A 27,451-nucleotide genomic window follows, 5' to 3' on the forward strand; every position below is an offset into this window, starting at 1 on the left:
ATGGGTTAAGAAATCACTAAGAGACCAGAGAAGGGGCGGGGCAGGAAGTCAGGTGCCTGGGATTTCCTCCCAGTTCTGCCTGTGTGGCCACTGGGACCTCCGACAGTCACTGACTTCTCTGAGTCTTACACATTCATTTTTAAGCACATGCTGGGTTCTGGGCATGGTGTGGTGTGCAGTAATGAAACAGATATAAAGATGGACGAGACACAGGCTCTGCTCTCATGAAACATAACTGGATAAAGTATATACATCAATAGATAAAATCGTTTGGTTTTGAGCAATTTAGAGGAGTCCATCAGGTGGTGGCAAGATGAACTTATGGAGTCAAAGCCAGCATGTGTGCCTGGAGCAATGAGCCTCCCTGAGGAGGTACGGGGAAGGAAAGCTGACAGGGTGCTGAGGAGTTTGGGCTTCCTTCTAGAAGCTTTCATAGCAGCGGCTTTCAGGGTAAGCCGTACCCATCTGCTCCCTCCTCTCTGCTCCCAAAGTACTTTGGCACCACCCTGTTCCCTTGCCTTTTTCCCTATGATTGTATAATGCCAAAGAGCAATGCAAAAAATATTATTATTGGCATGTCTGTTTTGCCCACTAGACAGTAAGTTCTTTGAGGCTGGGGATCATGCCTTTTTCCTCTCTGCTCAGCACAAAGTGGGCTGAATTGAATATCTTGCTGAGGACAAAGCTCAACATGTACTTTTAGGCTCTCACACTGCAACCTACTTAATCAGCTGATAAACAAATAGTAAGCTCTGACTTGACACCCAGCAGGGCAGGAGGTTCAAGGGATGGCAGCATCTCTGCCCTCAAGAGGCTTATAATTGTAAATTATGAAAACAGTGCTCTCCAACTGCTTGAGTCTTGGGAATTTATAAGCCCTTCCACAGACATTACCTCATTTTATCTTTCCAGAAAAGGTAGAGGGATCCGACTAAGACAGATGCAATAAACTACAGCAACAGGACAGGCCCAAATTAAGTGCTAAATTACGTCCTGATAAACTGTAAGAGGTCTTGCAATGCAGAGGAGAGGGAGGGCTGCAGGTAAGCCAGAGGACTCAAGAAAGGCTTGAGAGAGGAAGTGGTGGAGTAGGGTAATGATGACGATTACCGACATTTCACCAGCTATTACTATGCACTAGGTCCTACGCCAGGTGCTCTACCTGCATTTTCTCACTCTATTTTCACAGCACAACTAGAAAGAAGGTACTATTAGCAATTCACTGTTATGGGTGGGGATTGAGTCTCTTAGGTCAAGGGAAGGGTAGGTGGTAGAGGGACAAGGATTGCAGCTGGGTCAGCCGGTCCCAGAGCTTGAGCATGCGGCCACCGATCTATGTTCTCTATAGGGTGCATGGCAGTTTTGGGGCTGGTACTTCCTGAAGGTCCACCAGAGGCTGGAGCTGGGCAGCAGCTGGTCTGGCCAATCTCCTGACCAAACCCAACCAAGCATCCTTGCTGTTTAAAGATCAAGGATGACAGCGCATGTCATTCATCCATTCACTTCATTCATTTATGAATGCCCAGTGATTAGAACAGAACCTAGGACACAGGCCTACATATTCATTGGGGACTTCCTAGGTTCTGTCCTGGTCACTGGGCATTTAGCAGTGGACAAGACAAGTATCTGATCTCATGGCATTCTAAATTGGGGAGCCAGAAAATAAACAAGTAAGAGGAAAATGAACAAGATGATGTCTCATAGGAACAAGTGCTTTGAAGAAGCCATAAGGGTAACCTGGTGCAGAGGTGCTGTTGGTTTGTCTAGTGGTGGTCAGGGAAGGCCTCCTTAGCATGTGACATCTGAGTGAATCCCAGCCTTCCAGTGGGCAGCTATGGTAGAGGAATGCTTCCAGCTGGGAAAAGCAAGTACAAAGACCCTGAGTTTGAAAAGAGCTTGGCATAGAGCACATGAGCAAGAGGGACCCCAGCAGGGATGAAATGAGAGACACAGCCAGGGCACAGCTCATGTGGAGCCTCATGGGCCATGGGAGGGATTGTGTACTTTGTTTTAAGTAGATTGGGTGAGCTATTAAGAAATTGCGAGCAGGGGAATGGCACAATCCAATCTATGTTTTATGATCATCCTATCTTCTATATGGAGGATGATATGTTGGGGATAGTAGAGGAAACAAGAAAATTGTGTAGGATCCATTGCAGTGCCCAGGTGAGCCATGTCGGTGCCTTACATGGAGGTGGAAGGAATGGAGATGCAGAGGAAGTGGAGAGAAGTGATCAGAGTTAGGATTTGGAGGGATATCTGACAGAACTGAGGATGGATTGGATATAGGGTATGGGAGAGAACTACCCTTCCAGTGGCCAGGGTCCCCACAGAGAGAGGGGGCAGGGACAGATTACCTTTCCTTTGTCAAAGTAGCCTATGATGATCTCGTAGAGCGTCTCCTTGAGCTGCCGGTGTGTCTGGGGGTGTTGCTGGCCCGTCTGCATGACCTGTGACGCACACTGCTCATCCGACCACTGCAAAGAGAAGACACGGGAAGTCACACAGGGCCAGAGGCTGCCGAGAGCAGGTGTCTTCCCAGGATTAAAGGCAGGAACGGCTGTCCCCACACCCTGTCCTTTTGGTCTCTCCTCCTTTCTTGAACTCAGCTTACTTCTGGAAACTTGGGGTACCACTGGAGAGGCTGCCCTTTTGAGGCATGAGTACCCAGGATATTTGGAAGTTGCCTTCCAGGCAGCACTAATGTCCCAAGTTCCAAAACAGACAAATGAGGGGACATGAAATATTAAAACCACAGTGATTAGGAGTCTGATGAAGCCCTGCAAACACCCTCCCCTCTGCTAGCTTCCCCCGGGCCTGTCCTGGGTGCCAGTGGTCAGAGAGATGCTGGGCTGCAATTTCCACTTGTGAAACCTCCTCATTTTTGTTGAGTTGCATTTATCTTACTCTTTATTGGCTCTCTGTGTGTGCTTTGTAGGGATTTACTTCGAACCCCTAAGAAACATGCTCCCAGCTCTCCCAAAGCCAAAGGAAATCATTCTGATTTTTTTGCCAGCTACAGCTAAGTTCTCAACAGAAGGAATGCAGCTCAGTGGGCATGCCAACGATTTACTGTTAATAGCAGTTTAGATATTATCTAGAACTGCAAAACATATCTCGGAGGGGTGTTGTTGTTGCTAAATGTAAAGATCACTCAAAACCACATGTGACCGGGGAAGCAGTGCAAAAGGTACCCCGCCAGCTCAAGAGTTTGGAGACACAGAGCAAAACAAAATGTATTTGGATTATTCTTTTTTTTTTTTTTTTCTTTTTTCACTCTTCGACTTGCTGTGGGGCCCTGTCAGGATCCCAGAATAAATGTCCTTCACCCAAAGTAACAGTACCTTGAGAAGCCAAGTGTGGAGAAGGAGCGTGTAGGCAGCCTCTGTGTAATTGTCACAGTCCAGGTGAAGATCGCGGAGTTTGTACAGGTACCTGTTTGAGGGAAAATATGCTGAGCTACCAGGCGCGGTGACAAGGAGACACCTGGCAGGGACAAGCAGGAGCCCAGAGAACAACTGGGTACCTCTCTGGGTGGCAAGAAAGTCCTCCTTCCTGGATAACCAGCCCTTTGTGTGGGTGATAATGACAGCACCTAGTGTGTGTTGGGTACTTAGTGCATGCCAGGTACTGTGCTAAGTATTTTAAATTTCTTAGGTTACTTAATCTTTATGACAACCCTGTGAGATGAGTCTCAGGAATTCCTATTTTCAGATGAGAGAACTATGGCCTGGACAAGTTAGGTGCCATCCCAGATAACATGCAACTTGATAATGAATGTTCTGGCCAATGCAATATGACAAGCAAGAGAAATAAACGAAGGAGAGAGAGACAATTTATCCGGAGTTCTGTGCTAATAAACAGAAGAGTCAGGACATGATCCCTACTCTTAATAATTGTGTCATTGCAGGAGTATGAACAAGCCACAGCAGCTGTAAGGGACAGTTCCTAACCCTCTCTGCAGAGTTCTCTGGGTGTAAGTAAGTGTATTTTTTGGTAATGAAAGGAAGTGGATCGGGGCTGGAGAGCAGATATTCACAGGGAGACCTTGAGCTGTCAGTAGGAAGAGTTAGCTATTTGACTGCAGTCACATTTTAACTTCCTGTCCCTTTGAAAAGTGAGATCCCAGTTATGAACCATGAGATGGCAATATAACTGAGGGGTACTGAGGATGGGAACAAGGACAAAGGCAGGGTGCTTTGAAAAATTCTTAGATAACTGATTCATAATAGGTATTAAGGAGTGAATTAATTTCTCTGTGCCTTAGTTTGCTCATCTGTAAAATGGCAACACTCACAGAACTTATCTATAAAGTGACTGGGCATATAAAGGGCCAAGGAGACCATGTGTGTCTTACAAAAGGCTCAATACATGACAGCTCGCGTCGCTGCTAAGAAATGCAAGTATGCTCTGAAAGTGATTAGCCTGTAGCGGGCACTGAGCAGCGGCAGCTGTTATCTATTATCACCGTGAACTAGATTCCTCTACAAAACATTCTCTCCTGCCACCGTTGGAACAGAATCCAGAGGCAATGAACCACTGTACTGGTGACTTGCATATCATTAGGAGGATTTATTTAAACCCAACTCTAAGTAATGTGGTGAGGGGAGATGCTGATTTCTTCCTGTGAGAGGAGAGGCAGGGAATGCCTGCCATGGTGCCAACATTCCACCCTGATGCACTCTCACACCAGGCAACACAGGGTTTCTCGGGCATCTCCACTCAATGCGTGTCTCAATGCTCAGGTTTATGTTCCTTTTGAGAAAAAGGCTTTCTGCACGAAGCTCACCAAAGGAGAAGCGAATGTTCAGGGTTCCTGGCCACATAAAACCGGCCAGTGGGTCAAATGTAGGCCGCCTGAAATCAGGGCAGGGACCGCCAAAGATTTTGAGGCGAGGAAAGGTCACCTAGTGGTGATTTGATACCCGCTGTGCTGGGATGCCCTGTTAGTATTTTGTTCATTCACTTATTCTTTCAGCAAAGCTGTACTGGGCATCCAGGCTCTTCCAGGCCTTAGAGTTAAGCAGTGACAAAAGCAGGCACTGTTCTCAGGGTTTGGGATTTAAAGTCTAGGAGAAGAGACAGGCATGAATCAAATCATCAGATACGTAACTGCAAGAACACAGCGATGATATGTGTTGTGAAGGAGTGGGCTATGGTACTAGGAGAGCAGCCTTTATCCAGGTGGGGAGAAGAGAGGCTTCTAGAAAGGTTCCCATGGCAGAACAGTTGATCTGAAGGGGAAGGGGATGAGTTGGGAGAGCTTCCCAGGCAGAAACATTCATTCGTTCATTCATTCATTCGTTCATTCAACAAATGGGTGTTTTATTATCATGTATCTTTATCAATTCATCCTTCCAACAATGCTATTAAGATGAGAAAACTGAGATCCAGGTTAAAAGAGCCAGAGCCAGAAGCAGATTTCAGGCTCAGTGATTTCTGCTTTCACAGATGCAGCCTTTCCACTCTCCTCCCGCCTAATGTTCTGCTAATCAGAGTTAACCGTGAAATTGCACATGACCTCCATGTAGAGAGTTTGGAATTGAGAAACATCTGTGTGTGCATACATAGCTTAATTCTGCCTTATCTCCTCCTGCCCATCCTCCATGCCTCAGACCCCTAGATGGCTGAGTTCAAAAAACTTGGGGAGACCAGCCCAGGGGACAGCTTCCCTGCTACTTTCAACTCCTGCTTTGGCATCCTCTCCTCTTCCTTGTTAACTCAAGGGTCTGATGATCTGCTGCAGAACCCAAAAGAAGACACCCTAATAAAAAGAAGACATCCCTCAACCAGGGATACAAAACTCAAGCACCTCCAGGTGCCAGGTGCTTGAGTGAGGTGGGCGGGGAGTAGCACAGTAGGGAATAGAGATGATGTCATGACGACAATGTTCCAGCCCTGTCCAGAATGGCTGCCACCACCCAGTTTGGCTAACAGTCGTCAGAATAGGACAAGGGCCTAGTGTTGTCACGCCTTCTGAGTTTTCCAGGAGAAAAAGGAAATTTTGATTTTTATGTAAAATCTCCAGATTTTTAAATTTTGGCAGCCAATTAAAAATGTTTTTAAATATTCCGCCTGCCAAACAGAACAGATTTTCAGACTACACCCTGTTTGCAGTCTAGACAAATATGGTTTTCCTAGATTACTACGGGCCTTAAATCTCCAAAGCTTGTGGCGGTCTGGGATTTGCCGTCTGTGTTTCTAAAATGAGAAGGGGAGAAACAAGGTTGGATGGAGGAAACTATGTGGCAGCCATATTACCTACAGTACTTCATTTAATCATCAAAACAGAAGGTAGGATGGAAACATTCTACAGGTAGGAAAACCTCAACCCAGAAAGATTAATTTATCCAAGGTTACAGAAAAAGCGAGGCAAGGACCGAGGTCCTTCAGACCCCAAAGCTTTGTGCTGCTACAATAAGGTATGACTAATAATGTTATAAATATCCCAAACTCAGGACAACCTGTAAAATTATTTTTTCTCCAAATGATAGCTCCTATTTCTGGAGTAATGCTAAGCTAAGTACCTAGATATATCTGACATAATAGCAGAGTGAGTGTAGACTTGAAGTCTCTGCCCTCTGACAGAATGTGACAAAAGTCCTGTAAATACCTTGCTCCTCAATCTTCTGGTTGACTCTACCTCAAGGGCTCCAGTCTCATAAGGATGTGCATAAAGGTATATGTCCAAGAATTTTGTTGTTGTGGCCAGGCGCAGTGGCTCACGCCTGTGATCCCAGCACTTTGAGAGGCCAAGGTGGGCAGACCACCTGAGGTTGGGAGTTCGAGACCAGACCGGCCAACGTGGTGAAACTTCGTCTCTACTAAAAATACAAAATTAGCCAGGTGTGCTGGTGCATGCCTATAATCCCAGCTACTCAGGAGGCTGAGGTAGGAGAATCCCTTGAACCCAGGAGGCAGAGGCTGTGGTGAGCTGAATTGGCACCACTGCACTCTAGCCTGGGCAATAAGAGCGAAACTATGTCTCAAAAAAAAAAAGTTGTTGTCCTTTTTATTGTAGAAAAAAGTTGGAAACAACCTAAATGTTCAACAATATAGGATTGCTATATAAATGATGGTATATTCTGGAAAAAAAATTTTATAGTTTCATTAAAAATGATGTTGATATACATCTGTTGATATGGAGTTCTTGTCAAGTTAGAAAAAGCAAAGAATAAATTACAAGTAATATAAAGCAATTTTTGCAAAAAAATATGTATGCATAGAATTCAATGTATATATAAACATAAAAAAGGTCTGGAAATATGTATGGATTATGGGAATTTATTTCATTTTTTGTGTTGTTTGCCTGTATAACTTTATTTTTGTTTTGTAATAAGTATATATTTTTATTATAAATAAAAGTAACAATACTTTTAAAATTGCAGGAAAAAATATGAAATTCTGAGAAAAACTGGCAAAGGAGTTCTCTGCTCTAGGCTAATGTCCCCAAAAAACCCTTCATGATATATTCAAATAATATCGTTTAAATGCCTACAAGGATGCAGACATCATGCATTTTCGTATTTTTTTCCCTTCAAAACTGGGCTAGTCAATGGTCTTACTACATGTCTAGACTCGGGCTTCACAGTAATTTATCCAAGGTCAGCCCTGCAACAGTGCAAATGCACCCCAACAGCTCAAACCACAAAGTATTCACTCTTAAGGAAAATATGAGCTATGGGAACAACAGGACAGCGTGGAAGGCCTAGACGATTTCAAGTGGTTTTATGGGGCTGACTGTGGGAGAATGAAGGAGTTGAATCTGGAGAAATTGACAGGAATCACAACACAGAGGGCCTGAATGTCAAGAAGAGAAGTTTAAATTTTATCCTGAAGGCAGCAGGGGGCCATCGACAGATACTGAGCAGGAAAGTGACACAGCAGACCTGGATTTCTGAAACTATGAATCTTACCTTATGTACATCTCCTCCCTGTTGTTATCTTTGTAGAAATTCTAGATAGGGGAGGAAAAACAATGATGAGTGTTGTTCTTTGCAATGTCACAGAGGTCAAGGGTGTGGTGATGAAGATGAGACGAAGATTGCTGTTTACTATCTGGGTACCCTGAGATAGGAATAGGAAATTTATTATCCTGAATGCACCAAAGATGCATCAAACAGCCTAACTGGAAGATTCTGCTTTGAAAGTCACTTCCCTGACCCTTAGACTACAAAGGAACAGAGGACCTGATGTGTCTCAGCCATCACATATCAAGAGGTGCAGATCAGTTTTTTGCTGCATTGAGAGGTGGGCTGCCAAGACTGGGGTAGTCTACTTTGACCAAGTCCATGTTGAAAGGCAGCCCAGCTTGAAGTTTCAAAGCTCAGGCCTTGCACAGGAAAGCACCTGAGTTGGAAAGTGAGTGATAGCACCTCGGTAATAGTAGGAGATCAGAATTCCTGATAGTGCAGAACTATCAGGAGTTATATGGGATTCTGTAGCCAAAACATTTAAACTTGGCAATACATAGGAATCTAGGTCCCTATTCCAGCTCAGGGGCCATTTAGACTAGTAGTTACCCTGGACTTCACCACCAGAGATCCTAATCCCGTGGCATTTTTTAAAACAAGTTCTTACAGATTCTGAGCCAGGTGGTCCTGGTCCAATCCCTGAGCCATACCAGGTGCATATCCTGGTTTAATGCAGCACACTCATGTGCACCTGAGGTTCAGAGAGGGGCGGTGACATGTTCCAGAGTACACAGTCAAAGGGCAGCGAATCATACTGGACATCATCTGTCCTGATACCACCTCTATCCCCACCCTCCTCCTTGACGCCATATTTAAGCAACGCACTGAAACCTAGTGGTGTCTAAGTGCTTGGAGAACTGTCTGTTCCAAGCATTCTCCCTGATCCTAGCTGGCTGTTAAAGGTCATTTTCTTCAACCAACTCTGTCTCTCCTTAGAGAGAAGCTGCTCAGCTCGTGGAAAGCACCTCTGCATGATCTTTATGTAAACTGGGCCTGGTGGAGTTATTAGCAATGAATTCCTTTCTGCTGTCATCAGGATTTTTAAACTCTCCTTGGCATTCTGGGAAATCAATGGCAATATCTAGGCTGTTAAAAAAAAAAAAAAAAAACAACTCCATTTAGGGTAAAGGGAGGCCATACAACAGAGCTATGGGGACAGGGTTTGTGTTTCAGGAACCTTGGGAATGGTAGGGAGGTTGATGTGACGGATGCCACATGGCCTTTTGGTCAACTTCATTCTTTTAAACCATTTTAAGGTGGGATGACATAGTGAATATGAAGCATTATGGCTACTTACCTACCTGTCTCTTGATTGAATCACAGAGCATGTGAGAGAGGCTGTTTGGCAGCCAGTCCATGGGAGCTCATGAAATATAGGGGTTAATAACTTGGATCTGGGGTTAGTTTCTCTGGTTAACCTGGTTCATAGTAACAGCAATTCTAGTTATCAGTGTGACTCCATTCCATAAGAAGAAGGAAACTAACACATATTGAGCATTTAACCATGGGCCAGGACAATACAACCTAATGAAATTGGAACCATTATTTTCTCCTTGTAATAGACAAGCAAACTAAGACTTCAGAGCATTTCCTTAGCTTGTCCATCCTATTAATTATCAGACACAGGATAGAAACCCAGAGACTGTGTGACTCCAAAGTTCATACTCTTAGCCAGTCTATACTGTCATCTCCTTTCCACGTGGAGATGTGTGTTGAGTGCTAAAGGTAATATGCGTTAATCCCATGTTATAAATAAGGAGACTGAGGCATAGAAAGGTGAAGTGACAGCCTCAAGACACAGAGCTAGCAGAAAGCATAGCAGACATTCCATTCCACATTTGTCTGCTTTCCAAAGCCCTTAAGCACCACTTCCCTACGAAGAACAATCCTGAAACCCAAAGAAAGCCCAGCCCCATGCAGGGTTCTGGTCTGACTCGGACCCACCAGCCCCACGCACCAGCAGGTTCACAGTGCAGCTCATGCGGTTGTCTTTGCTCTCATCCGTCATCACGCCCCGGTAATCCAGCAGCTTCTCCAGGAGGCCTTTGACCAGGTTCACGAAGTTCTCCACTGACTTGGCAATGGTTGGGTGCTCTGCGGCACACTCCATCAGGCTGTGGCAGAGACCAGAGGCAGTGAGCTCACGGCTGGGGATAAAGAGTGTGCTGGGGCCAGTGGGTAGTGGGATGGAGCACATACAAAATCAGTCAGTCAACCCAAGTTCCCTGACTGCTTCTTTTGTTCATTTATTCATGTATTTATCCATATAGTGCAGCAAGTGTTTTTTTTTTTTTTCCTAACATCAGAATGGAAAAAATAAAAATAAAACAGTTTCCAATATGGGTAATGATGGTGGGGGAGATGTTCACTTTTACCCACCCCTGCTGAGAATAAATCAACAAAACTTTTTTGGGGAAGCAATTTTCATAGTATCTGTCAAAATTGTAAATGCACATATCCTCTGACCCCACAACTCTACTTTGTGGAATCTGTTCTACGGAAATATTTCCAGAAGCATGCAAAGATATAATACTCACAAATTGTGTCTAATAGTGAAATAGATGGAACCATCTTAAATGTTCATCGGTTGGGAAATGCCTAAGTAAATTACAGTGCATTCACCAAATGGAATTCTATGAAGACATTAAAAATATTAGAGAGATTCAATATGTCTGGGCATGAAAAGCTCTATAAAATATAGAGCTAGGTGAGAAAAGTAAGTCTCAGAACAATATTTGTTTTTCAGTTAACCAACTGACACAGAGCTTAGCATGGCCTGGGTGTTATTGTAGACCTCATGTAAATGGTAACTCATTTAACCTCCTGTCACAGTTTTATGAGATGGGACTTTTGTAGATAGGGAAACGAAGGCATGGAGAGGCCCGCTAACTTGTCCAAGGTAATGTGGCCAGGAATATCAAACAGTCTGGCCCCAGCATCCGTGTCTCTACCGCCAAAGACTGCAGGTGTGTGCAAGTGCACATGGCTATCATGTGTCTCTGTGTGCTTATAAAGTGCCATGTACAGTCAGCAAGGATAGACACCAAACTCATAGTGATCGTTGTTTCCAACAAGGCTTTAGGTAGGAAAATAGGAAAGAACAGCCTCCATTTTTCTATTTAAGTATGTGTAAATTAGTTTTTTAAATTATAATATTTGTTTTAGTATTCGTATTCTAAATTTTAAAAACAAAAATAAAAATGTAACATCTTTAAGCACCTATTAGTTGCTAGGCCTTGTGTGGTGGGGAGAAAGATATCAATATAAAAAACAACCCCATCTAGTGTCTGGCAGCCCACAGGCTAGGTGGGGAGAAACAGATGGGTTAAAATTTTGTTTGATGACTATTTCTTCTTAATTACTTATTCTGTGCCAGACACTGTACTAGTTACTTTTCCTAAGAAATCCTCACAGTAATTCTGATAAGTGAGAATTATTCCCCCCATTTTGCAGGTGAGGAAATGAAGGCTGAGAAAGATTAAAGGACCTTCCCAATATCGGTCTGATAGTAAGCTGAAGTGGTGACCTTAAGAATCAAGCCAATCATTGTTAAATTTAGGGGAGATATTTTTCCCACAGAGAAACACCACAGCGTGTTCTCAGGCATCTCAAGTAGACGTTATGCAGGCCATGCGATTTGTATCTGTCTCCTCTCCCCATGGAACTGTAACTGTCCAGGGGCCCTTAGGAAGGTAAAGGTAAGAAAAGCAAGGACTTCTGAGGGTCATTTCCTCCAAGAAGCCAAGCCAGGCTGCAAGAAGGCGACATCTCAAACTGTGGCTGTGATAAGACAAATCCATCTTCACTCTGAGAAAAGCAACTGTTCCCTGGCTCTCAATGGGAGATGCAAATGGCTCTGTGATTTAGACCTGTCTGGCTCAGCCACAGCTGTGCATGCCTCCTCCTGGGACAGTCACTTCTAGCCCTGTGTGCCACCCTAATGACAATGCAACAAAGCTTCTTCCCAGTGTTTGGTGTGTGATTTTGTAAAGCTTTCCAGGGCAGGAGACATCTTGGGGTCTGAGCTTGGCCAGATCTGAAGTTCTCACCTCTGGTCACATGACAGAATCACCAGGGGAGCTTTTACCAAGCCCAATACCCAACCTAGGTCAATAACTTTGGAATCTTTGTGGGTGGGACCCAGGCAGCAGTGCTTTACTGTTTACATTCTCTAGGAGATTCCGACATGCAGCTCACATTAAGAACAACTAGTTTTGTTCAGGGCTTTGCAAACTTCCACGTGCATGGGAATCACTGGGGCATTGTGTTAATAGATTCTGATTCATCACATCTGGGCTGGTTCCTGAGCAGCTGCCTTACTAACAAGCTCCCAGGTGATGCCAATGCTGCGGGTCCATGGACCACACTTGGAGAAACCAGGGTTTAGGAGAAAAAAGGTCTTGGCTTGCTTTCTTTCTCTATTCTTTATGCATGAAGACAGCAAGGTGCTCAAACCATCTAGGATTGTGAAATGGATGGGAACATTGGCTAGAAATGACCCATCCATCCACTGTCCATCCTTCCACTCAACATGTGGCATTCTAGAAACTGGGGATTCAGAATTGCAGGAGATCACAGTCTAGCATGGGAAACAGAGATAAAAATTAATCATATTATATAATGATACTACCACTTATTGAGTACTTCCTGTGTTCCAGGCCGTATGCTAAGCCTGTTTAACTGTCTACCTTGTAATCCCACAACAGAGTATGAGTGACAATAACAAAAGCTTTGGGAATCATGAGAGAATGTAGCTAATTCCTCACGCAGCGGAATGAAGGGTGGTGGACACTTGCCACACTGCTTCTGCTCCTGTTGGGGGAGGACTAGAGGGGGCTCACTCCTCCCTGCAATTGATTTGCACTTGGCATTGGAAGCTTTTAGAGGGAGGATCCCAGACTCCCCCTCTCTGTCAGTGTTAATGAAACTGGACTTTCTTTCATTCCTTGAAATGAAATGACCCCTGACAGGTACTCTTCCAGGGATTGAAAGGGTCTAGGTAGGACAAAGGCCCAAGAACATACATCTATCTGCTTCAACCTTCTGGTTTCCTCACCACTTCTAGAACTATTCCCAGGAATAAAATACAGAAAGGCAGGGGAGTGTCTTATGACTCCATTCAATGTGATACTTACACTTTCAGATATATGTGGATCAATGAGCATGGGTTCCAAGGAGAGCTCTGAGGGTCGGGAGAACTGGAGTGCTGTGTACGGTTATATAGCTTGTGCACTGCACAGAGCACATGAGGACTGTGCAGCCCCACTCCATGCCTTAAACCCTGTGTTCCTATGCAAGGCTGCAGTTGCCACAGGGAGAATAGCTCACCAAGGCCCCATCCAAGCCATGTGCCCACAGGACTGTATCTGCCCAGTGGGGGCCCTGTGTATCAGTGGAGGACCTTAAGAATCAAGCCAATCATTGTCAAATTTAGTGGAGATATTTTTCCCACAGAGAAACACCACAGCGTGTTCGTTCTCAGGCATCTCAAGTGGCCCAGGGGAGAAAAGATAGGTAAGCTCATGGCTTCAAATAACTACCATGCTATCCACCTGTAAGTAATACAAGTTGACTGTCCCCTATTTGAAAATGTGATATTCAAACTTTCTGAGCACTAACATGACACTCAAAGGAAACACTCACTGCAGCATTTTGGAGTTTGGATTTTCAGATGAGGGACACTTAACTATTAAGTATAATTATTTCAAAATCTGAAAAACAAATCCCAAATTCAAACTACTTCTGGTACGGAGCATTTCAGATAAGGGACAATCTGTACTACTAGTAATTAATATTGCTAGACTACCCACTCAGTATCAGAAATTGTGCTAAGCACTTAACATGATTTTTCTTATTTAATCCCAACAAAAACTCTAAGGGCTTGATAATATTTTTATCCCCAATTTTCAGATAAGAAAACTGAGGCTCAGAGAGGTGAAAGGAAGGAGCAGGCACAGGGGCCCCATGGATGTTCTGATGGGGCCCTGGCTCCCTGTGTCGGATTTGATTCGTTTTGTGTAAAAATCATTCACACGTCTATTTCAGGAGAAAAACAATGAGCTGTCTTTAATTTCTTTGACCTCTAAGGACTCCTTTTATAAATAATCACTCAGGAAGGATTTGAAAACCCAGCTGATCATCTGAAGACCGCGGCAGAGCCCCATCCGGTTATAAAAATGGAAATTGCCAGCACTGTTCATGGCTTCACTTCTGGTCAATATTTTGATTTTCTTGTTTAGAACTTTAAAATAAGCACTGATTCCGCCAGAACATTGTTTATTCCTTCCCGGATACATCAGTCTCCATATCCACCTGAGGGGCAGAGAGTGGGTTTCTCCTTCTGGCCAAATGGCATTTGCATTCTAAGTGTTCAGTGAGAGCCATGCACGGTGACAGGAAGGGGACAGGGGCCAGCTGCGATGGCACTGCCTGGGGCGCCATCCTGTCCTCTCGGCTCCGGCTGTTTGGGCAGGGTGGAGAGGCTTATTGCGGGGGTCAGAGCAAGGCCTTCAGTTTTCTTTTCTTGTTGAAATTAAAATATTCAAAAAGGATTGAAGAAAGAATCCAAACCAGAGTGATCTCAGAGAATCATACAAATCAGAGAAGATACAGTTAGCGGGAAGTGGGGATGTCTGAGTCACGTTCCTGAGCCTCAGGAGAAGGCCTCACGGGAGAAAGGGGTAATTACCAAGCTGTCAAACACAGAAACTGGGGGCAAGGCCTGGAGATGGAAGCATATTTATGAAGCATTTACCTGCTGTGTGCCAGATGCTTTATACTTATTCAGTTCTCAGAATAACCACAGGGGCGTTATTATTCCCATTTCAGAAATGGGGATACTGAGGCCAGACATATGTGATTCCTGTGAAGTCTTGCAGCTGCTAATCGGTAGAGCCAGGATCAAAACCCAATGTCTTTCTCCAAAGATATACAAGCGGCCCATACGCACATGGAAAAATGCACAGCCCTGTGAGTGTACTGAAAATCAATGAATTCTACACATCGCGGAAATGCGATTCAAAACCACAATGAGGTATCATTTCACACCCCCCGGGGTGGCTGTAATCAATAAGACAGATATTAACAAGTGTTAACAAGAAGGCAGAGAAATTGGAACCCTTATACACTGCTGGTAGAAATATATATGGAGCTGCCACTTTGGAAAATAGTCGTCGTTTCTCAAAAGGTCAAATATAGGTACCATATGGTCCAGCAATTCCATTTCTAGGTATATACCCAAGAGAACTGTAAACGTTATGTCCACACAAAAACTTGTACCTGCATGCTCACAGCAGAATCAATACTCATAGTCAAAAAGTAGAAACAGCCTAAATACACATCAACTGAGAGATGAATAAACAAAATGGGGTATATCCATATGGTAGAATATTATGTGGCAATTAAAAGGTATTAAGTACTGAAACATGCTACAACATGAATGAGCCTTGAAAACATTATAGGCAAGACAGAATGCAGAGTAAGGGTGGCCTAGGGCTAGGGGAGATGGGGGAGTGTTTGTGAGTGTGTGTGTGTGTGCGTGCGTGCGTGCATGTGTGTGCGTGTGTGTGTGTGTTGAAAGAGCAGTGGCTAAGGGGTGCAGGGTTTCTTTTCAGGAGTAATGAAACTGTTGTAAAATTGTGGTGATGGTTACATAGCTCTGTGAACATACTAAGAGTCAATGATTGTACACTTTGGGTAAATTGCATGGCGTGTGAATTATATCTCAATAAAGCTGTTAAAACAATGTCCTGACTCCAAGTCCAGTGGTCTTGGGCACTGTTCTCTGTCCACTGTCTGCCCCTGGCCTGGGCACTGGAGTAAGGCAGAGCTAGATTCAGGATACAGCTTGTCCACTCCACTAGCTTGTCATAGTTTCCTTGAACAATGTGCTTACTTCCCTCAGCCTCAGGGCCCACCTCTGTGAAATGGTCATCAAAGGGAGTAAGTGTGATTAAAGGAGGCATTACATAGCACATTGCATAATAGCGTGCTAAGTTAGTATGTGTGCTCAATAAATGTAGGTCATGACCAACATCTGTCAAATATTTAAACAGAAAACAAAGGAAAAATAGCAACCATATTCCACAGTTAAGATGTGATGAAAGTAGACATTTTGGTGGATTATTTCCCTCTTCCTGACACAGCAAAGATTCTTTTCATCTGGCTCATTGTGCCAGTTCCAAACAAATGGCCACTCCAGAGAGAAATGTGAGGTTTCTTCCAAAAATGGAGCTTTGCCGATACCCATGAGCCTCTAGATCGATCTCCAGGGGTGGACACAACCACTCAGAGCCCCCTGGAGTTCTGAGACCTCCCGCCTCACCTGACCTTCACAGGCTGTTCCTGCACACGGGGCACTGAACTTACATTGACTCCAGCAGCTGCATGTACTGCTCATCGCCTCGGCCCCCTTCCACCTCGTGGTCCAGCTTCAGGATGATTTCGTTTTCAAACTGAAGATGCAGGAGACAAAAATCAACAATAACGTTAGAAGGCTGAGGGCTGAAATTAGTCAATTCATTATTTCAACAAAAGCTTTAGGGGGCACTCATTATCCCCCAGGTTGAGTGCTGGGATCTGGGAATGCAAAATGGAACAGAATACTATGTCTGCCTTTTTGGAGTGTCCAGAGAGTGGAGGGGAGCCATGGGTGATGAGAGAGGGGTGGGGGGGGGAAGAAAGAAAGAAGAAGAACAAGAAGAAAGAAAAAAGAAGAAAGAAGAAAGAAGGAGAAAGAGGAGGAGGAGGAGGAGGAGGAGGAGAAGGAGAAGAGGTTAGGGAAGACTTCTCACAGCCCATGTTATTTGAGCTTGTTTTCAAAGGTTAAGTAGAAATTTTGCAGAAAGAGGAAAAGGGAATGGACATATTTCCTGGACAGCTATTGTTTCTGCCTGCTTGGCATTCCTTCATTCCTTTCTCCATATTTTGGTGATCACACCAGTCTTAACAGGAGTCCTTGGGGCTCTGGTGGGCTGAACATCCCTCCCTAATTCCAGGTGTGGAGACCTGACACAGGCCTAGCTCCTAATCAATATATTTTATCACACAGGTCCCAGCATTAATAAAGGTCTGGACTGAGACAGTGAGACTCTAAATCTGAGGCTTTATAGGAACTCTTAGCAAAATGAGTCTTTCTGCTCAACCTACAGATGGAAGGTCATGAGCCTCAAGCTGCTGCTGACCACAATGAAAGAGGCTGTCTGAGAATTACACCAATACAGAGGCAAGCAGAAAGCAGAAGATACAGAGAGACAGAGACCTGATGCCATATGTGAGCCCCTGCATTCAGTCACATCTGATGCTTTCCCATTCATATGAGCTGATCTGTGTATATATCAGCCAGTTTGAATTGGAGTTTTGTTCCCTGCAACCAAAGAAATGATGAAAAATACTCATAAGACGTGGAGCAAATGTCAAGTCTTAGATAAGTCAAGACTGGTGACAATTGTAATGATCAGAGATCAGATTAGGTAAGTGATCAGAAAGCAAGTATCCATCTACAGTTCCACCAACTGGCATTGAAGCCACAGAATGTTTTGTCTCCCTACTTTCCATGTTAAGAAGCATTTCACCCACTGGAGTGCATGGCTTATTCAATACATTGTTTTGAAGTCACCCTGTGTCTTTTTAACATGATTTTGATGCAAAATGGTTTGTACTGTTTTAGTATTATACCCAGAAGAGTCCATCCAAATCATGCAGTCCACACTTCCCTTATTTTACCATTAAAAAATAAACTGGCACCTGGAGAGGGAAAGGGGAGCTTGGCAAAGGTCACCAAGACCAAAAGAGGACTTGGGGAGTCCTGGCTTCTAACTGTTGACAACCGGTCTTCATAATACTTCATGAAGTCTGGAGGTCACGGATCACCTTTAAACATGACAATGCACGAAGAGTGGCCAGCCCTTGCTTGGTACAACCCTCGGTGTCAGTTATTATTACAGGTGAAGAAGTAGAGACTCAGAGTTTAAGTGACCTGTCTAAAGTCTCAGATGAATGGCAGAGACCTTTGGCAGGCTCTTTCCCATGCATAAAGGACAGAGCTCCATGGAGTTGGAATCTTTAGGTGATGATAAGGCAGGGACCACATTTTCTCTTCCCTCTGGTTCACACATCATCCGTGATGCCATTGTTCCCTCACTTTTGTGCACAAAGGGTCTAAGGGAGGGACCAAAAGCTTGTGCTGATACAGCACAAATGCCAAAGAACTTCTCATGAGTTGCCTCAGTTGGGGAAAACTTATTGAAGGAGATATACCGGGCCGGGAAAGATGGGTAGGACTGTGATAAATATGAAAAGGAAGGCATTCCAGATGAGGGAAATGGTGTGAGCAAAAGTGTCAAGGTGGGACTGTGTCAAAGATGAGGACAGTTGTTCAGCTTAAGCAGAGAGGATGGATGGATGGACAAACAGAGGGAAGGAAGGAAGGAAGGAAGGAAGGAAGGAAGGAAGGAAGGAAGGAAAGAAGGGAGGGAGGGAGGGAACAGACACCTAGATGAGGCCCAGTGTGGCAAGGGTCTAGACTGCCAGTCTGCAAACGAGTCACACCCCTTCTGTGGTGCATCCTGTCAAACATTATCTCTGTGTTGAATATTATCCAATGTCAAGGGCTGGGGACTATCATGCTTAGAGATGTCTTCTCTGCCAAGCCTAGAGCAGGAAGAAATACAGCTGAGGGACTACACAATGAGTCTGCTGTGCGGCTGTCTGGCTTTAAATCCCTCCCTGCTTCCCTCTGCCACCTTGGGAAAGCTGGTAGGTTTTTCGAATCCTCAGTGTCAGGATTTACATCAGGGACTGGCAAACATTTTCTGTAAAGGGCCAGACAGTAAATAATTTAGGCTTTGCAGGCCAGATGGTCTCTGTGACAACTACTCAACTATGCTGCTATAGCACAAAACCAGCCCTAGACAACACGTACACAAATTGGCATGGCTGTAGTCCAATAAAACTTTATTTACAAAAGCCGGTGGAAGGATGAATTAGGCCTGTGGGCCAGCGTTTGTCTACCCCTTATCAATACAACGGGCATAACAGTAGTACCTACAGTGTGGAGTAGTTACAGGTCACAGAGATTTTATATGTAAAGCACAAGCAAAGTGCTGAACATTAAGTGTATGCTGTGCTCTATCGACTTGTCATCACCACTAATGTTATTGTTATTACTGCCAAATGTTACCAGAAAGCAGCGCAAGGGGAGAAAAGCAGCATTTTTTCTTGTCTGAGGGGTTCACTGGGAAATGCTGGCATGATTCTTCCTGGTAAGCTGAACTTTTCTTTGGAGCAGAGAAGTGGTTGAGGTAAATAAGCACTTGTCTCAGCGTCACAAAAGAGCCTGCCAGGAGGGAAATTACAGGGTGCCAGGGAGTGTGCAGAGACAAATGATACCACACCACCATGCCTGAGCCCTTGGGGTGAGCTGGAGGGGTGAGGTCTCAGTCAAGCATATCTCAGGGTCAGTGCTATGCTCAGAAATGGCTATGATCACAGTCCTCGGCATTGAATAGACTTGGTTTGAGTCTTGCTTTGACCTTTTTCCCAGCCCTATGACCTTAGCCAAGTTAATAAACATTTCGAGGCTCAGTGTGCTCATCTATTAAATGGAGATTTGAAACAGCATCTCCTTTGTAGTGGTACTGTAACAAATTAAAGGGCAAACACAAGTAAAAGGCACTTGGCACACAGTAAGTGCTCAATAATTGTTAGCAAAGCTCATCATGCTATTGTCGTTGTGTTGTCGTTGTCATTATCATGGGCCTCATACTCTCATTGAATCTTTACAACAGCCAAGGCAGAAGAACATCATCATCCCCATGTTACAAATGAGGAGGCTGAGGCAAAGTAGGACCTTGGTCTGGAGTTCCAATGGAAGGATGAACTTGAGCTAGGGTAGGCCCAAGGTCCAACACAAGAAGGTGCTCCTGGCTGGGCACGGTGGCTTACACTTGCAATCCCAGCACTTTGGGAGGCCAAAACGGGTGGATCATGAGGTCAGGAGTTCAACACCAGCCTGACCAACACAGTGAAACTCTGTCTCTATTAAAAATACAAAAATTATCTTGGCATGGTCGTGGGCACCTGTAAACCCAGCTACTCGGGAGGCTGAGGCAGGAGAATCACTTGAACCCGGGAGGAGGAGGTTGCAGTGAACCAAGATTGTGCCACTACACTCCGTTCTGGGTGACAGAGTGTGAGACTCTGTCTAAAAAAAAAAAGGCTCTCCCAAACATACACTCCATCATGACACTGCAACAGTCCTTACCCCCAACACTGTCACCATCCAGAGCTGAGGATGTAGCTCTGGCTTCTCCAAATTACTGCCATTTTCATCCACAGCTATATGACTGCATCACATCATTGACTTCTTACCCCACTGCTGTGAGGTGGATGTTTGCTAATGAGTATCCATTGATTTCATTGGGCCACTACAGAAGTCAGATTCTACAGAGGCCCAATACAAGTCTTAAGAAGCTCTAATCAAGAAAAAGGAGTGGACTCCAAGAGCCCAAACCTCCTGCCTGGGCCTCCCTCTTCCAGAAGAATGACCTGATATGGGCCTCGTGTTTGCTTCATGCCTTCCCTGCATTGCTTCTCTTGCCTCTCCTGGCTGCTTTAGAACATCTTGGCTATTTTTATCATCTTGTTTTCCTAGAATGTTTTCTGATCGGAGCCCAGCCCTGTAGAAGTATGCGATTTGGGGAATGATTGCTCTTCCTCATATGTCTGTTGCTGACTTTGACATGGGAAGGGCAGAGATGGTTTTAGAGGCCTGGATGTCAGGAAGATGATGACGATGACATCAACACCAGTAAGTCTGCTTTTGACCTCCTCTGTTATGAAATGCCAGTTATCCTGGGTGGAAAGAAGTAGAGTTGGGAGGAATCTGGGAAAGAGAATGTCATGTGAGAAGGGGTGTCTGGAAGTCAGTGCAGCTTTCTAATTTTCTTTGAGTTGCCTCTAATTGTTCCAATTCATCCCCGCAAAGAGCTTGGGATGGGAACCTCTAATGACAGTTTGATACCCAATTTACAGATGAAGAAGCTGAGGCTGAGAGAGGTTCAATAACTTACCCACGTTTATTCAGCTTATAAGAAGTAGGTCTATCTGAATCCGAACCACAGTACCCAGAACACAGCAAACACTCAGTACAGATTTATTGAATTGATGTAATCTTTTCCACATTATGTTCTAAACAATTTAAATCACCAACTTACTCCATGCCAAGATGCAGTCTCAGTGGAATCTGCCAACATGGCTATCTCCATCTATTAATTCATTCAGTGAGCAATGATTGAGCTCCTATGGTGTTCAGGCACTGTTCTAGGTACTGCTGTCAGATGCTATCCCCTCTTCTTTCTCTGAGAAAAGAATTCTCTCTGGGATCTCCTGTCTGCTGAGGGCTCAGATCCCCATGCTGACTGGTATACAGTTCTGTTCTACCATCTGAATCTAGCTAACCAGTCTCCAAGGTCTCTATACCCCAGGACTCCCACTCATTCCCACCAACAGCATCCAGAACACCTACATCCCCTCCTTCCAAAAAGAATTGGCCAGCAAGACAGCTGGTCTACCCAGCACAAGGGGATTACTCAGTCATTAGCAACCCCCATTACTCTATGTTATAAAAACATTTGCTGGAATGTACCTCTCTGTGCTGATGTGGTTCCCCTGAATGCCTTGGGATGGGGGTCTAAATGCCTCCATCCATTCATTCTGGGAACACTGGTGCCCACAACACGCATCTCAGATACCTGACAGGGGCTGGGAGTTCAGGACTGAGAGACCAGCTTTGGCTCTCAAGAGCTCACAGTCTGCTGTGGAAGACAGACCTAAGAGCAGGTAATTGTGCTGTGTGGGACAAGTGTGATGACCACTCAAGCCAGGCAGGACGGGGTACGTTTCACTCTGACTAGCATGTGTACGGGCCGAGCCAGCCACAGTGGGGTCCACCTAAGGCTCTCTTTCTGTCCTTCCACAGCTCCACCAAGGGAATCATGTGGTGTACCAGGGATGGGACATCCAGTCCTAGACAATGGACAGAGACCCCCGAGATGATCTGGGATGAAGCACTGCACTCATGAGGGGTAAATGTCATCAGTCAAACCCATCAGCTGTCTATGAAATTTAGGTGAGAGGCAAGACAGGGAAATCTGGCATGGAGGTTGCAAAAGAAACCCAGAGTAGAGAGAGAGATTACCCTGGAGTCGCCTCCTGTTCAGCCCCCAGAACCCCGAGCCACTGAGAGTCTAACACCTTCCTGTCCTAGTTCCAGCCTATGTATACTTGGCTTGAGCAAATCTTTGTCTCTTGTACCCAGATGAACCACTGCCCCAGGAAGAAGGAAAGCTTTTCCCAAAATGTGAAGTCTCAGCTGAAGGGTGTCTAGGATCTCTTCAGGCAAAGATATAAAAGGAAGAGCCCATACAAAGGCATGAGAACCAGAGAACTTCAAGAAACTGGCATCAGGCCAGAGGGTTTGGTATGACCTGGGAGAAAAGCCCCTGCTCAGTTTCCTCTTGGCTCTGCTATTTCCCTTAAGCAACCCACATTTTAGAAAGGGAACAACATGGTCTGCTGCGGGACCTGGTTCTTCTCTCATGGGATTATTTTGGCATCATGAACTAATGCCACTTTGCACACCAGCCCTCCTGGATTCTACACCCCAGTCCTGGGGTTCACTCTTGTTCTGGACATCAAGGCTTCTTGAGATTCAGCAGGGTGTCACCACCTCCCTTTCCTGGAGACGCCTTCCATGACTGCTTACTCTGAACCAAAAACCATGCCTGGGCCCACGTATCCCCCAGCTGAGCTCCTATGAAGCACGCTGGCTGGTTTTCACATGGGCATCTGCCTCATTAGTCAGCCTGATTGTCCTGTCTCTTCTGATAAGGGAGCAGCGAGGAGAAGTGATTGGGGAACATGCTCAGAATGAACGCACACTGGAGTGAGGCGCCCAAGGAATGACTCCATACAGAGAAAACAGGTGGGTGCATGCTACAGAGAAACCAAGATACCAGAATCCTTTAGGGAAGGAAAATCACACTAGAGTGAAACCCTCTGAGGCCGCCAAACACATCTGTCAGGTCACAATTCAGGCAGCGACCAGGTCTTCTTTCTTTCTGGGACATTGTACACCATCAGGCACTTGGTGTGTTTCTTTTGCACGCCTGTTCCCAGGAACTCTTCTAAGGCACCTGCTGGCCTCAGAAGTGGGTCTTAGGGTAAGTCAAGTGCCCTTCATCTCATGGTGTGTGCCCTTCACGTGGTCCCAAGCTGCATAGACCTTGCTCCCACTTAAAAGGCAGCAAATTCCAAGCTGCCTTCAAACATACAATCCAAGCTTTCACCCTCCACTCCCCCTATCCCAACTGCTCAGATATGGCCTTTTTCTCCATTTGACCTACTCAGCCTGGTTTTTTTTTCAGGCTCTTCACAAAAAGGCAGCTGGTCACTAGCCCTTCTGGCACTAGAGTCCCTATAATGCTACCTAACTCTCACAGTGGTATCATCATAGCAAACTAGTCTCTTATTCCTCTCAGAACAACTTTTTTTTTTTTTTTTTTTTTTTTTAATTTTAATCTGAATCCTGGGCAACTACTCCAACATTAAGCCTCATTTAGGTTGAAAGAAAATTCATTTTCTTACTGCTTTCCCTCTCAACTCCTTTTCTGAGCTTCAATCGAAAGCAGCCGTGCCAGGTCACACGCCGTATCACCTGAGTTTCTGCACCCTGAGGTGCTCTCTGCCCCAGGTGAAGACCACAAATGTTCATCCTGACAACAGATAAATTTAAGAAATAAATTTAAGAAATGATAGATCTGTTTGCCACGGAATGTCTCAGTGCCTTGACTGTTAATATGCACTGGGAATCTCTAAGAGGGGTTCCAATATGCAGTGGCTTCCAAAGGTATTTAACCTTGAAACCCTCTTCCTTGGAGCATCTTGTTGGATCAGTGCTCCATGGACATATTTAGGGAAAGCACTGCTCTAGCGGATATCATTCAGCCAGTATTACTGGGAGATACTGGTGGCTGGATAGTGCGGGTTGCAGCATGGGTTTAGGAATCGTAGTGACCTGCTTGTTGTAGCCTTTGTTCTGCCACTTTCTTGATTGTGACTCTCAGCAGATGACATCAGCTTTCTAAGTCTCAGTTTCTTTTCATCTCTAAAATGGGTACGGCAAGATAATGTTACCTACTTCATAGAGTTGTAGTTTAAAAAAGACTCCATGAACTAATAGAAAATAGGTGTCATATGCCTGATACGTAGCAAATATCTAAAGTCAGTCATTATAATCATCATCATCATTATCGTCATTAGATGCAGATGAGGAAGATGAAAAATGCACAGAAATGAGTATAAAACAAGGCAGTAGATAACAGTCATATCTTAGAAATCAAACGGCAGGAATGCAGAGAAAAGACCTCCTAGGCGACATGGCATTTGGTTGGGCTTCGCAGGATCAGTAGGAGTTTAGAAGGTGTTGGGAGGCAGGGTTGTGACTGTGCAGAGAAGTAACGGGATAAAAAAAATGCCCGAAGGACACCCACAGAGGCAATGCCATTCAGATGGGCTGCGGGGATGGTGGAGAAGAGGTGAGGTGGGGAGAGTTGGAGAGGATGACTGAGACGTTCCTCAGAAGGCTGGAGCCGGGAGGGCTGGGGATGCTGGCTAGATGGTGTGGGCTTTATTCCGTGGGGATTAGGGTATTAACAGGTAAAGGAAGGGAAATATCCCTAAGGATCTTAAGGAAAGGCAGTTTGGAATCTGCTGCCTTTTAAGTACCCGTTTTAAGGCAGGACATGGTAGGAATAAGAGGTAGACACACTGGGGGAGAGAGGAGGGTTAGAAGCTTGGTTAGAGGTAAAACTTAGTGAGGATGTGGGGCAGAGAGGACAGGAGGTGAGACCCGAGGGAACTGCTCAGGCAGCCCTGATGAGACTTAAAGACCAACCTTCCTAAACAGGGTAATGTCACTGACCAGTGCCAGGAGCCAATTGTGGCAACTGGTGCTTCTTCCACTGCCAGAGCTCCCAGCGTGGTCAGGCCCAGGAAATGGACCTCATTCTTCAAGTTTGACCAGATACTCAATGACAACATTTGGGCAATGGCTTTTATGTTTCACAGAGGTTCTGGCGCCCTCCATGCTGGGGTCAGCGTCCTATTCCCTCACAGATCCAGAGGTCCCTCCTGAGCAACATGTCCCTAACTCCATTTGCTATCAGATTTAATGTGTGGACAAGTATGACATCCAGCAGGGTCGGCTTTTTCTGGATAACACAGATCTGCAGAGTCAGCCCAGAAGATGAAGTACTAGACAAGAGTGGGTGAGAGAGTGGGACTGCTGGGAGGGGTGGGCCCTGGGAGCACATTTTTAGGGAATCATTAGGTAGAGACGTGGGGTTCTTAGACTCTTGAGAAAGAGACTGAGCAAATACACAGCAAGAAAGTGCATTTTAATCTTGCCCTTGGACGGAAAAGCTTGATAGAATACTGACCAAATCTGATCTGCCAGCTCATTCCAGGCCCATGAATAAATGTCCGTATCCTGCCGCCGAGCCTCTCAATGAAGCTCAGGGAGATGGAAAGACGATATCATTATGGGGAAATGGGCTGGGGATTAGGGATGCTGGCATGAGTTTCCGGCCTCATTTTTTACCTTTTTGAAATCCCCACTTCTTTGATATTCACACAGCATCATGTCGAAGAAGATTGGTATGGTGGCTTTCCGGAGCTCAGCCTCAGGGATAAGTGTCATCTCTAATATAGGGCCCACCATGCCTGGGATGAAGCAGATTTTGTTCTGACCTGAAAGAGAAGAGGAACATGAACACGTATAACAGTTTGGCCATGCACAGATCCTCCCCCGACCAAGCCTAGGGAAAGAAAAAAAGGGAGGCATAATAGTAAAAACAATCGCGAACACTTATATAGTTGTTTATCACAAGCCAGGCACCGTTTTGAACACTTAACATATATTAACTCCCATTAGAGTGCATACATTATCCAAAACAAGCCCGATTATTAAGGCTAATAACATGGGTGTGTGTGTGGAAAGCACGTCACTGTCTACAAGGGTTTTCACCTGCATCGTCTGCTCTGCAAATAGGGCCATGATTGAATATGTTAGAGATGGCAAAGCACAGCACATTTGAAATTATGTCTGTCTGCAATACACGCTGTGTTGCTGAGAGTTTTTAAATGGGCTTTTACCAACTGTTTTATGAAATGAGAAAAGCAAAATTTGCTGCTAAGAACCTGCTATAATAGTGTGGTCAGTGGAACAAGGAGATTTAAAACATAGTTTGAGGATCAGATGAACCACAACTTGTCGTCTCTTCTGCCTCATTTCAAGGCATTCCCTCCAACCCCTCCCCTGGCTCCTGGCATTCTAGCCTAGCTAGGGTGGCTCAAATGTCACAATTTCACCTTGCTTCTCCCACAGCAAGGCTTGTGCACTTTATGCCCGTTTGTTGAGAATACTTTTCCCTGCCTGCTCCCTAACCCACTACCCATTACCACGTAGCCTCCCCCAGATGGGTGCTATCTTAGCTTAAACACTCCTTCCTCTGGGAGAAAAGCCTCCTCTCTACACCTCCCACCCTTAGCTAGAAAAGATACCTTGCACGGCCTCTATATGTTTTGCCAATTTGAAATGATGTCTTTATATGTTGAATCATTTGATTAACATTTGCCTCCCCCACTAGAGACCAGGTCTGTTCTCATTGTGTCTATAGCACTGAGCACGGGACTTACTAGATGATCAGTAAATACCTGCTGAATGAGAAAATACATTTTCCAGCTCCTACATTCTCTGGCTGTGGGACTTGTATATATGTCTCATAAAAATGCAATAGCAATACTCAGCTATTGAGAAGATCTTGTAAAAATATGTCCGCATGTACTTAGCACAGAGCGCGGAAGAATCAGTGCCAGGGCAGTGTTGCCCAGTGGGTAAGGGCACCAAATCTGGAGCCAGACGGCCATGAGTGTGTAAACTGACTCCACTATCAACTGTAGCTGTGTCATGTTGAGCAAGTTTGTCTCACCTCTCGGGGCCTCGGTGTCCTCATCTGTAACTTGGAACAACAACAGTATTTATCTTACAAGGTTGTTGTAAAGAAAGAAAAAATGAGTGATTATTTAGCAAGTGCCCAGGACAATGCTTGGCACATCGCCCACTTTCTACAGCATTAGCTATTAATATTATCTTTGTGATGTTTGGTCAAAATGAACCATAAAGGGGAACCTTACTGAGCAGGACTGAGCAGAATCTTCAGAAAATATGCATCAGAAGGGGCAGATAGGGAATAAGAGGAGCACTTAGGAATCGCAGGGCTTTCCTGGGAAGTGAGGGTCAGCATATTCAAGCAACCTTACCATTGAAGCTGACGCCTCTATATTTCATCAGCTGCTGCCTCCTTCTCCTCTGAGTTTCGGCACCCACCCCGGTTTTATCCATTGTCAGATGAACATTT

The 27,451-nt window shown here is 45.0% G+C and overlaps 1 protein-coding gene across 5 annotated transcripts in view; it reads right to left on the reverse strand.

The window, feature by feature from the left end:
- Window positions 1-27,451, reverse strand: part of DOCK2 (dedicator of cytokinesis 2) — a 433,784-nt gene that overhangs the window by 38,482 nt on the left and 367,851 nt on the right. For all 5 annotated transcript variants that reach the window (XM_023218912.1, XM_023218913.2, XM_023218916.1 and 2 more), the window contains 6 exons: window positions 25,633-25,781; window positions 16,341-16,426; window positions 9,931-10,087; window positions 7,917-7,957; window positions 3,345-3,435; window positions 2,358-2,477 (listed from right to left, as the gene is read on the reverse strand). In XM_023218912.1, coding sequence (XP_023074680.1) covers window positions 2,358-2,477; window positions 3,345-3,435; window positions 7,917-7,957; window positions 9,931-10,087; window positions 16,341-16,426; window positions 25,633-25,781 — 644 coding nt within the window. The remainder of the gene's footprint in view (window positions 1-2,357; window positions 2,478-3,344; window positions 3,436-7,916; window positions 7,958-9,930; window positions 10,088-16,340; window positions 16,427-25,632; window positions 25,782-27,451) is intronic.

Source organism: Piliocolobus tephrosceles, chromosome 4 (assembly GCF_002776525.5).
Source record: "Piliocolobus tephrosceles isolate RC106 chromosome 4, ASM277652v3, whole genome shotgun sequence".
Taxonomy (NCBI): domain Eukaryota; kingdom Metazoa; phylum Chordata; class Mammalia; order Primates; family Cercopithecidae; genus Piliocolobus; species Piliocolobus tephrosceles.